The 12,640-nt window shown below is 34.8% G+C and overlaps 2 protein-coding genes across 2 annotated transcripts; one reads left to right on the top strand and one right to left on the bottom strand.

Annotated features, from left to right (window-relative positions):
* Window positions 1–337: 337 nt before the first annotated feature.
* Window positions 338–2,674, top strand: LOC106111056. Its single transcript, XM_013293022.1, has 7 exons — window positions 338–522; window positions 589–761; window positions 853–1,030; window positions 1,239–1,396; window positions 1,471–1,645; window positions 2,010–2,134; window positions 2,450–2,674. The coding sequence occupies exons 1-7, from the start codon at window positions 474–476 to the stop codon at window positions 2,579–2,581; spliced, it is 990 nt and encodes a 329-aa protein (XP_013148476.1). The 5' UTR covers window positions 338–473; the 3' UTR covers window positions 2,582–2,674.
* Window positions 2,675–2,778: 104 nt separating this feature from the next.
* Window positions 2,779–12,413, bottom strand: LOC106111121 (dolichyl-diphosphooligosaccharide--protein glycosyltransferase subunit STT3A). The gene is made up of 13 exons (XM_013293103.1): window positions 12,146–12,413; window positions 11,604–11,771; window positions 11,088–11,248; window positions 10,467–10,664; window positions 9,481–9,672; window positions 8,847–9,000; window positions 8,573–8,650; window positions 8,299–8,459; window positions 7,626–7,790; window positions 6,612–6,800; window positions 5,681–5,900; window positions 5,093–5,281; window positions 2,779–4,589 (listed from the first exon to the last, which is right to left on the bottom strand). The coding sequence occupies exons 1-13, from the start codon at window positions 12,246–12,248 to the stop codon at window positions 4,444–4,446; spliced, it is 2,124 nt and encodes a 707-aa protein (XP_013148557.1). The 5' UTR covers window positions 12,249–12,413; the 3' UTR covers window positions 2,779–4,443.
* Window positions 12,414–12,640: the final 227 nt, after the last annotated feature.

The following is a 12,640-nucleotide window of genomic DNA, read 5'->3' as shown; positions in this document are numbered from 1 at the left end:
ATTATAAACAACAATAAGTAAGATTTCTATTATTCTGTAGATCAGCGCTAAGTAAGACTATTTCTATTATGTTCTGACTATTTCTTCTCTAACTGACTCAAGAGAGTGTATTGCAAGAAGTTTGCTACGAAGATTCTTTAACTATAGAGCTTTCTAACCGACAAACGAAGTCTGAGGCACTTCCTAGTTACATTGTAAGGTACACGTACTTCCTTTACAATTTGCGTTTTTGTTTTCAAAAGGAAAGAATTTCCCTTTAATGCAGACATATTACCTTGCTGGTAACCCTAAATGCTCAGAGGCGCCATCCTGTCAATGTTGACAACTTGACAACTTACGTCTGACAACAGCAAATCAAAAACAAAAGGATTTTTAAACTGGAAATCCGTTATAACTTTATGAGATAAGTTTTAGATAATATATGAAATAATTTAAGTGTTATTGCTACTACTGGGAAAAGATTTGCAGTAATAATGACAAACACTAAACAAATAAAAATAACAAAGTTGTTCCGAAAAGGCGGTAAGTGTATAAAATGCTAGTTATTTAAAATGAAAGAATTGAAAAATATATATCCGTCTTTTGTAGCAATTAGAGCACCAGACGACTGCCAAGAGTTGCAGGAAGAGATCCAGGAACTTGAAAGACAGCTTAAACAAAAGCATTATGAGTTATTTCAGGTCCAGCGCAATAAGTATAGAAGTAAAACTGCCCGTGTCAATACTCTACCGAAAAAACCCGAAGTTTTTGTTAGACCCCAGGTATGTTTATTTTATTCGTCCGCCGGTTTTATTAACTTCGGCTGTATCTATAATGTGTGATAACTGTTATTAATAATTCTGTTTCAACTAGATAATTATGCTACAAAATTCAATTGACACTATGAAGAAAAACCTGGAGTTAACGTCTATGGTGTCAGGTATGGAGGTGCAGTCATATGTGTCAGGGGAGCTTTGCTGCATTGTCTATCATTTGCAGCATGATGCAAAACACCAAGTTAAACATTGCCTGGAAATTGACATGACTTCCGGTAAGTGGTGGAATCAATCATTTTTCGAGAATGAAGCAATAATTTGCGGATTGCCTAATATAGATTCATTGCCAGCAAAATAGCTTGCCATTGCCACCAGTCTAAAATATGAAAAACTGTATAATGGTTTATGATGTCTTTAATTCTATGCTCTACAGTCTTTGATAAATTTTACACAATTATTCTGTTTTAATCTTTTTTATTCCAGGAAAAAATGAAATAAAACGAACCTCATTCCCACTTGGCTTTAATTTCAAAGCTGTGATTGAAGAGTTTGACAATGTTATGAAACCAGCGTGCCTTGGCTCTATAAGAAAAGCTCTTGTTGCATATTACGATAGACTTGCACAATTTGATGCTTTAAAGGTGACAATCCTAAATTCATATTATTGAATTAGTATCACATTTATGCAATTTAAAATAAATTTTATGGTTTACAGAAATTATTAAATATTGAAGCAAAGTTATTTAAAAAATTAGACTCATCATATATAGAGATATCATTTTTTGCTGAAGCGAATGTGGACAATGAATGTGTTATGATACCTATAGTCCTTTTCCTTGATTATGACATCAATGATATTAGACCTAAAACTTACAGATTCAATGATGCAGGTAAATATATAATTTACTCACTGACCTCTTTTCATGGATAAGCTATTAACGGTCAGACAGTGACGTCCCTTTTAAGCTATCTAAGCCTCTATCAGCTAGTGTTGGGACTGGCCCTTAATGTAATGTTTTGTTCCTACTTGATTTTCTTCATTTTGGCATTATAGTAGCTATAAGTAGTGTTGGAAACCCAAACTAATAATACACATTGAATTGTCTGTAAATTGAACAGATACTTTTAAGACAGATGAAAGCAAAAGCTAGTATTTCCAAGCAATTACCTATCCATTTAGTGAGGTCACTGAATTGACTACAAAATAATTGCAGAGTACAAAATTCAGTATTCACTAAATTGACTTTTTAACAGATTTGTCAGAGGATGTTAAAAGTGTTCTACACACACAATGTACTGTGTTCAGAAAGAAGGAACTTCATAAAGCATTCAGAGATGCATTTATGGATGGAATTGGACCATACAAGCTGTTGAAACAGGTTTTACAATCCCTAATTATCAACTTAGTTATAGTTTTTTCCCTTTATTAGGTTACAGATTACAAAGTAATATTATAAATTCTGAAATTCACATGAATTGTTGGATGTATGCTACTGTTGCTTCAATATAGCTTAACAGATCTTGATTAGATTTCGCACACTTGAAAAAAATAAACACCTAAACCACTAGTTTAGTAAGAAACAAAGGTCCAATGGAAAAAAAATCCCAATGGAATGATTTCGGTCTACAACAACCTTTTTTCTCCGTGGATGAAATCACGCAAAAGGTAGTCTTACATAGTTTTCTGTTTGCAGCTGACAGTAGATGAGCCAAACCCTCAGCAGAGTCACAAGCGCTTCCGTCCCAACAAACAGAACCCTCACAATGATGACACCTTCCTACCTGAGGAATGTTCTGACCAAGGTGAAAATGACGACGATGTTTAAAACTCGCAGAGTCGGATTCTTCTGAATATAAATGTGGTTTTGAGTTTCCGTTTTAATGTTAAGCTTGTAAATATAACAAAATCTTTATTTTATTATGCGTTTTTTATTCACATTCCATAGATATACAAATGTAATCCATTTCTTTTATAGAAAAATTAAAAATAAACGATACTACCCATTTCAAAATAAAACATTTGTTTATTAATAAAATTTTATTACAAATAAAAATATAAAAATGATATTATACATCTTTCCATATATAAGATTGGATCTTGGGATACCAAAATTACCTCGAATTATAACAACACTTGTGCTACTAGCTTAGGTATTATATTTTAAATGTGGTTCAGCTAATTTGTATTAAATGTCTATTGTGAAAATACGTCTTTTTAGTCATTAGTATGAGAAAGGTTTTTCTCATGTCTAATTTAAATTATACTTGGTATATAAAAACGTGCACATATAAATTCACATTACACTAGCAACATTTATTTTCTGTTCTTACATTTATTATAAAAAATTATTGCTAGCTTGCACTACTGAACTCTAAATGAATATTCTGTTACATTACTATTTATTACTTCAAATATTGATATTTTATTGCTATGAATACTTCAATATACAATTTAGAAAAAACTATTGTTCATACTAAGAAATCAATATTGTCAATAAAATAAGAATAATAAAAATGTTGGAAATTATAATTTTTTTTATTTAAAAAATAATTATATTAACTATTACAATATTCTATCTAATCTAATGTTCAGCACTTTAGCACTGTAGGGAACTTCCTTTTGAGATTTAAAGGTATTTTGTAGTTACCACCTTATTTCAATTATTTCCACATTAACTGCCCAATCATAAATAACTCATGTTTCAGTATATTTTGATAAATTAATGGAAATTGTAGGTACATTACTCTGTTAACATGAGGTGAAATATTTTACACTCAGTCATTACTTTTTTGTGACTTTTGAAATAAAAAAAAAAGTTGTAAAATGAATATGTCAAATTTCAGTAATGAAAATAAAAATCACTGGATTTCAGCTATTTCGCAACAAAATGAAAAATAATAAACAGTTTCCATTAAAATATATATATTAATAATGATTTGATGAACACATTTGTAGTGTGCTTTAACACATGCACTTAGTTGTAAATTAGCTCTGATTCGGCTCAAAAGTTCAGGTCTAGGTGAACTAGCGAGCTATAGCTCAGCAACTAAATTATTAGCTCACGACTTACTGCGATTTAATAACTATGTGAACGCGCAAATGCAATAACTATGAAAAAACGATCTGAACTATGAGCCATTTCTGTGATCATCTGATCTGCAGTCCATCAATTTTAGTTGAGTTACCCACTACTTACACTTAAGTAACAATGAACAGGATATGTTTTTGACTTTCATAATCACAATATAGCCATCTCACTCATCATCATAGAAAGAAACAGTGATAGCAATACAAGAATCACGCAATTTCACTTTTACTAAACTACAATCACATTTCCTTTGACATAAACATTATAAATGTACAGTTCTCGCAATCTTACTAGACCTTAGATTGGGTTATCCTAAAGCTATTTATTTCGATAATCTTAGTAAATTATATTTTTGGATCTTTTTAAAAGTGAACCATTGACTATAAAATTTATACACTTCTAAACTGATTTCAAACATTCCAGCAATAGAGAGCAGACGGAAAGAGAATCAATATTAAGAAATAGATTGCGATATCTCTACAAACAAATGAATGAAATTCGAAATACTGTGTACATTGACATTATCCGTTCAACAGTCACTTGGTGGTGGTTACTGGTGTAAGTGGTGGTTGTTGGTGTTGTGTGGTGGTTGTTGGTGTTTAGAGTCCGCGGTTGGGCAGCGGCTTGACCTTGTAGATGCGGACCAGCCAGTGCTCAGTGGTGTAAGCCTCCTCCAGCACGTCCAGGTTGAAGTCCTTGTTGCCGATCTCCGCGCCGCGCACACGGTCGAAGCCCGGCGGACGACCTGACGGATACCAACATATATCAATGTATTAACAAAAGTGATTTACATGCAATATAGCTAATAGAATAAATAGTACAATTTTTTTTTTAATTATATGGCATTAGATTAAGTTAGTATGAAATAAATCCTTTTAGATATTTTGGATGATCAATAAATGCACCGGCTTAGAAGTTTCTGGATTAAACTAAACACTTAAAAGACTGTCAAGTGTATTCTGTGGCTCTGAATGATGATGTCCAAGACGTAATCTATACTAGTATTATAAAGATGAATGATTTGTATTTTTGAACTTTTAGATTTCTGTATGTATTGAAATAAATAAAAAATGTTATTTTTAAAGTCTATTAAAATCTACTAGTTACCTACTAATAGTTATCACTGAATAACATAGGCTACATTTTTTATTATTTTTTTAATTTTACATGGACAAAGTTGCAACAGGTAATACAAAGATTGAGAGTGTGATCGGATTAAGCCGTGTTGGGGAATATGTGTGCACTGACCGCCCTCCGTGTAGACGAGGCCGAACTTGTAGTAGCTCATCTTGTACATGAGGCAGTTGAGCAGCGCGGGCGCGCCCTCGCCGTCCACGCGGAACTCGCCCGCCGCCGTGTAGTAGTCCGCCTCGCGGATGTGCGCGCCGCGCTCCGTGCTGCCGCCGATACGCACCATCCACAGGAACTTGTTTATATCTGAAAAATATTGCATATACGATAATTAAGAAAACTATAAAGTCATTCCGTATATGTTTATACCAAATTTTATCAATATCCGTTCCATTCATCTAAACTTTCGCATTTATAATATTAGTAAGACTAGCTTGCACCCGCGACATCGGCCGCGCGGAATTAAAAAAAATGCAAGTACCCTATGTATTAACCACAAATTGTTAATCTCTTGTTTTTCAATAAAAATTATTTCTATTTCTGTTCCATTTCTATGTGTTCTTTCAGACTATCCTCTACATCTATGTCAAATTTTGTCTAAATCCGTTCAACCGTTCAGGCTGCAAACTCTAACAAACATCCATCTAAACTTTCGCGTTACATTAAGCAAGATTAGAAGATTGTTATCTAAAAAGTGTGTCTTACCATCGGAGGAGTATCCGACGAGTCCGCCGAATATAACTAGTACATAATCGACATCTAGTTCCTGCATGATGTGGTAAGCTCGCTCCTCGCCCGACGCCATTGCCTGCCCCACACGGGAGATGTGAGTGTTATTCCACGTGTTGTTGTCCACTATCACCGTGCGGTTCGCCATCGCCGTTATCTGGTAGCCGTAGTCCCACCAAGACATCACCTTAGATTCCTGCACAAAGAATACTATTAAATATACTAATATTGGTTGAAGCCCACTTTAACATCGTGTAACGTAATTACAATTTAAAAATGAATATGCCACTAATAAAAAAATAAACATAATTAAAGGAACATAGATAAAAAAACACTTAATTTTAAAGTTGTAATATACACGAGAGACACGCGTCAAGTGGGAGCAATTCCTTGTTTTTAAGTCCTCGTCCGCCATTCCATGTCCCTTTAAATGGGAAGGGGATATGGAGGATGGGACACAAAAATAGGGGAAATACCCCTTTTCTGTGTCACCTCTTCTGTTGATTGAAGGTAGACAATGCATCTGCTAATGCTTATATCTGGGCTTTGTTATTTTGGCGAATTCCGGTCAATAAAAAACAGCCTATGTTACACAGTGAAATGTAGCTTTTTAATGGTTACACCATTAAAAAGTACAGTAGAACTTGGATAAGTTAAAGTCCAAGGGAAACACGAAATATTTTAAGTTACCAAGGGTCTATGTTATAGAAGTTTTGGGCTCTGAAGGGAATGAACATATTATTTTTTGAAGTTATAGAGGTTTTTAAGTTACCGAAGTTTGAGTTATCGAGTACTGTATTTTTGAATTCGGCCCGGTAATCTTTGTGTGAAATCACATAGATACAAAAAAACAAATATTTATAATTAGTATAGATTTTCATGAAGTGTATTCCTTGTATATATTTACCTCTGGTGTATTCATCTTGAGCCAGGTGTAGGCCTCGCGGAAGTCGTCAAATATGATCCTGGCGCCGTCGTGCGCGCGCGCCGACAGCACTATGGAGGGCGAGGAGTACGCCTCCGACGTCACCCACGTGCAGTGGAACACGTATGACAGCAGCAGGCAGCCCAGCACGCACACGAACAGCGTACCCACCTGACATTCCACATCATCTTATAAACTCTCGGTTCGGCACAACAGGTTATTGTCTTCCACATAACTCTATCATCTCGTTACTCCCTTCTTGATCATGTCATCTTTCACGCAATCCATCTCTTTCTAGGTCCTAGGTCTACCTCTACCGGTGTATCCTTCCACACTACTTACTAATATTATAAATGCAAATGTTTAGATGGAAGTTTGTTAGTTTGTAGCCTAAATGGTTGTATGGATCTTTATGAAATTTGGTATTGACATAGAGCTGTCTGGAACACATAGGCTACGTGCTATTTTTTCTAATTCCACTCAGACAAGTCGCGGGCGAAAGCTAGTTATTAAGTAAACTATGTTTTAATAGGAACAGGAAAATCCGTGCATCCCTTGTCGATTAAAGGTAACATCTGCAATTGCAGACATCTATGGCGAACAGTCGCTTCGCTATTATGGCGAATGGCGCTAGTTTGTTTGCAAAGTGCTAAACTTTAATACAAAAACTATCTAATTACAGATTTCGATAATAAACACTAGCTTATTCCATAATATAGATAGGCTCAGAATTATTTAGGACCTAGATACGTATGTCTACTCTATACCAGAGATAGATAGTATAGAATAAAATATATTCTACTAGTATGCGTATTTCGATCGTGTTTGAATTAAGTAAAAAATTCTATCCCAAATTATAATCAATCTGTTACAAATTTCATCCATACAAACTCCATCCATCCATCAAAACTTTCGCGTTTACAACACTAGTTCACTGCATTTAAAAATAATATTACGTAATTTCCAATTTAAATTATAGAATTATAAAATTATTACCTCAGATCGGAATACAAAATTATTTTCATGTTTCTTCTTCTTTTCGTGCTTGTCTACTTTAGGTTCAATATCCTTGACGTGCAGACTGAGTAGACTGGAGGCGGCCACGCCCGACACTATGCACATCACCGGCGCCAGCACCAGCATCAGACGGACCATCACACCCTGGATGTTATACCAGTTTGTAGATCTAATTGTACTGGTTATGCGGTACTTAGTTGTGTAAGAAATCAGCGATCAAAGTGTATAGATCATGGTGCGGAGGCGACGGAGAGTGTCTCAGACATCGCCTACTACGCTATCAAGCTTTTTATTGTCATCATTTTTACTAAATTAACATAAATTGTATATAAAAAAGCAATAAGCCCTAATTCAAAACTCACGTATGATAGTGCGATGACGGAGCCGATTAGTATAGGACCCGTCAGGTCTTAAAAGTTAAAAAAAAAAATTATCCATAATTTCGGAACTAAAACATGTATCTTGGAAAAACCATCTTACTAACAGCTGCACTAAGAGTCGTTCAAAAGTTACTTAAACCAGCCTTAGTGTAGATATTTCACACAAAACTTTAGGACTTTTAGTGGGCATCAACTTGCATTCATATAGTTTTCTCTTCCTAAACGAACACTAAAGGCCTCACTAAGGGAGACAAACACAGTTTATTACTTACCGCAAAATAAATACTAAGTACTCCATACAGTATGATGAATATGTTGGCATCGGTGAGCTTGCTGAAGCAGAAGTAGAGTCCTGCGGGGAACAGGAACACCAGCACTTGCAGGTCGAAGTAGAACGAAGACCACGACGTCGGCTGGTGCTCCGATACAGATGCTGGAGGGAGAAAACTTTGGTTTTAAAAATATTACAGAAATATTTTCATTCTACATTAAAAGTCAAAATTATGGTCTACTAACAACAAAAAAAAAAAGTCAGAATAGACTCACCAATGATAGGAATGTGATTTTTCGCATAAGAAGGGTCGAGCAGAGAGTAAAATCTTCCCGTCCATGGTGAAATTTTACCTATAAATTTACAAAATATCTTTTAAAGGTTAATTCTTTTGAATGAATTAGTCAACACTCAACACATATGAGAAAAAATATAATAACCTAATAATTTTTATACACAACAATAAATGTCGCATACATTCTCCACATACTTGCCAGTATTAAGAAAAAAAATAATATAAAAAACATTGCGATGCACCAAAAGGTTTACCTGTGACGGTCAGAGCGACCACAGCAGTGCCCAGTGTTGCCAGTAATGTGGTGAGCAGCGCCCGGAACAATAACTCGAAGTTAGCGGGCGAGAGACGCGCGCGCAGGTATTGTGCGAACGCATACAACTGGCACAGACCAAATGTGCCCAGAGCCTATAACAGGTATTACGTATTAATATCCCATAATATAGTATTCCCAAGGTAAATTCCTGTTACACACAATTCCTCCATTTTGTCTTCCACTACCTTTTTAGCCAGTCTCATGTCATTTTAATACTTTCTTGCTTATGTGATAATCTCTCCTTTATTGGTGCTCCTTTCAAGTTCCTATTTTTTTACAAATTCTACAATACCGTTACATTTCACTTTTCCACCAAACCATTTACGTAGTCTATGGTAATACTAGCTGTCGCTCGCAACTTCGTCCCCGTTAAATTAAAGAAGTAGAAAAAAGCCTATGCTATTCACTGGTAAATTGGCTTTTTAATGATGCAAGTATTTTTAAATTAGCCCAGTAGTTTTTGAATTATCCCAATTAATACAAAAAACTACAAATCTTAATAACATTTGTAACTCTATCCCTTCTTATCACATCCCATCTTAATATACATAACTTACACATCTAAAACTTACCAACATATGCTCCGAGCTCTGTACAGGTTGGAAGCCAACAAATGAGATCTGCATGGAGAGTATAGTGCCGACACAGTACAGTGTGCTGTACGCCACGTACACACGTGCGGAGAAACGACCGAGCAACATCAGCGCTAACACGTGGAGTGGGATCAAATTGATTAGGAACACATAACCACCCCATGAGGACACCTGGAATTGTAAATTGTGTATGTAGAAACATTACAGTAGATTAAAAATATTTGAATCCGGATAAATTAGAAACTTCTATAAGCCTCTAAGTTACTGGAGAAATTAGAAACCTCTATAATAGAGAATGATATCAAGGTAATTAATTATTTACGGCTTACTCACATATACTTTTCTTTTTCCGGTGACGGCACCGACCAGTTTCAGACCCTGCGGGGATCCTTCTTCAGGGCGAGGGTTAAGTACGTATCGCACGAACGCGATGAAGCTGAAGAAGGACCCCCGCAGGGTCTGAAACTGGTCGGTGCCGTCACCAGAAAAAGAAAAGTATACGTGAGTAAGCCGTAAAAAATTAATTATAAAATGTCTCACGAAAGTTTAAATAATTTAATTGATATCAAGGTACTTAGGAATTAAAATTTTTAAAAATCATACTAATATTATTAATGTGAAAGTTTATATGGATAGATGAATGGATGTTTGTTAGTTTGTAGCCTAAATGACTAAATGGATCTACATGAAATTGGCCATAGACGTGGAGGGTAGTCCGGAAGAACCCATAGGCCACTCATTGTTTTTTTAAATTCCAACCGGACAGAGATAGCGAAAGTTAGTTTCAAATGAAATGTGCGAAAGTGCAAAAACAGATAAGGTATAATACTTATCAGTGTGAAACTTTCACCTTATTGATCTATGATTGGTATAAGATCCCCATTTATTGACTTTAAACAGCAATCCAAATAAAATACTCAATCAAAATTAAAAACAAAGAAACTACGTAATTTTACAATACTTACCATGTAAAAATATGCAAGGGCAGTCAATGTTGCCCATAGAATGGTTCCCGTATTGACTGCTTTTATCCAGAAGTAGTATGTGAGCAACATGCAGAATATCGCAATGCCTTCGTTATCGTAACTGCCCGCGACTGAACGACTGATGTAGCCTGGTACAATAGCTATCATTGCTGCTGCAACTAAGCCTGCACCCTCATCCTATGGAATAAATTATTAACTTTGAAATCACAAGGATAGATTTGCTTTATTTATCAAATAGTATACTTGTAGATCAATTATTATCTTTGTAATAACCATTGCCAGTTTCGGCTTTACAAGCATCCTGGGCAAAATCTATAGCATCCCTGAGCCCATACTTGGGGTTAAGCAGAGACTTTATTAGCTGAATTTGACTCCCTCACAGCTGAAATTGCCAAACCAGGCCCTTTCCTAATACCATTTATGTCATTAACTATGTGTCCGTTCTGTTATTTTAGCAAAACACACATCAAACCTAGATTTAAACAACAGTAGGTTTACCATATGATGGTAGTATTAACTACGAGAGTTGAGGAAAATCAAGCCCATACACTTCAACTAAGGGTAAATTTGTTAAAAAATGAGTTAAATTAAATTGTTTACCTTAAGTTCTTTAGTCAGCAGGTATGTGACAATTGTAGTTAATGATGAGAAGAATGGCGCAAGGAAGACACAGACATTTCGAATGTCTATTGTGATATTCAGGAACTGCATAATATTGTAAAGTGTGGCTGATGTCACCATCAAGCCGGGGTATATTGTGCCTGTAAAATAATATCTTTATAGAGAAGATAAAAAAGCAGAAAATTGCATAATATTAATTGATCAGATGCCTATGGTACTTGCAACACCAGAAAACCTGTGGATGTGCTGTGTCTTTAATAGAGATGTACACTTTTTCACTTTTAAGTTACTGAGACACTCTCAGTCGGTGGGACTGGGTCAAGCGCTAGCTTAAAAAACTTCAAAAAAAAAAAGTTAAAATAATTGAAATACTATATTCTTGTTGTTGTTAAAACTAATAGAATCATAGAATGTAGAAATTAATACACATATAGTAATCACTTGTTTTAAATGAGTTGGATATATACTAAGAAAGGTGTATTATTTGAAACTTACCTCCAATAATACGCCCTAACGGATACCATGCTCTGTCATCAAACCAATTGTGAAAGTTGTAGAAACCCTCCTCAGTAAGGTAGCGAGTTGTTCTATAGTTGAAATAAGGATCAAACTCATGGATGACGCTCTCAAAACGAAGAACCGAAAATAGCCTAGTTGCAAATGCTGTAAAAAATATTATTGCAATATTAAAATTAAGTTTATAGTGCTACATCAATATTTATTGATTACTTCAGAAAAAAGCAACAGAACACAGGAACCACAGTCTGTTTACATTGTTTAAAAAATATGAAAATAGATATCAAATTGCTAAGGTTATTTTATAAATGATTTACATATTGAAAATCTAAATTTTAGTTAAATAAACATACATGTGAATTGTCGGGTTTAATGACTGGAACACCAATAACATAATGGTGCGGTACCATGACTAACTTGGAACAGGCAAAGAATTAGTAGTAATGCAAGTTTTTAATAATAATGTATTAAGCGCTATTTAAAGTTTGTTAAGAGATAAAATTACCAATTAAATAACTTACATAAGATTGCTGCCATCGATAAAACAGCCAATTTTATAAACGTGAGCTGTTTATCGGAGGATAGGTATGGCAGTTTTGCCCTAGGTTGGGTTTCCACGGTCATGTTGAATGCAGTTTATTTAATGGGAATGGTTAATCATAACATAAATTTTATCTGAGACAGTTTGCACTGCAAATAAATGAAAATAATTTCGCCGGCAACCTATACTCTTATTCAAAGCTAGCTTTAAGAAGATTGTTTGACGCATTGACGTCGATGACAGTTTGTGAGCGGCGTGGCATAATTGTAAAGGTGAATACACCCATTGCCTTATTTTGTACATTATCTTTCTTTAAAAAATAAATTAAAAAAACCTTTTACAAAAAAAGCTTGTTATGGAATTAAGCAATATTTCCCATTTAATGAATAAATTAAGGCTAAAGATAACCAGCTATCTAAAAGTTGTACTTTTTACAATCTGTTACAATTTTTTTGTGTCAATGTCAATTGATTGT

This window comes from Papilio polytes, unplaced genomic scaffold (assembly GCF_000836215.1).
Source record: "Papilio polytes unplaced genomic scaffold, Ppol_1.0 DF824180.1, whole genome shotgun sequence".
NCBI classification, from domain to species: domain Eukaryota; kingdom Metazoa; phylum Arthropoda; class Insecta; order Lepidoptera; family Papilionidae; genus Papilio; species Papilio polytes.
This window is presented reverse-complemented; position numbering and strand designations above follow the sequence as displayed.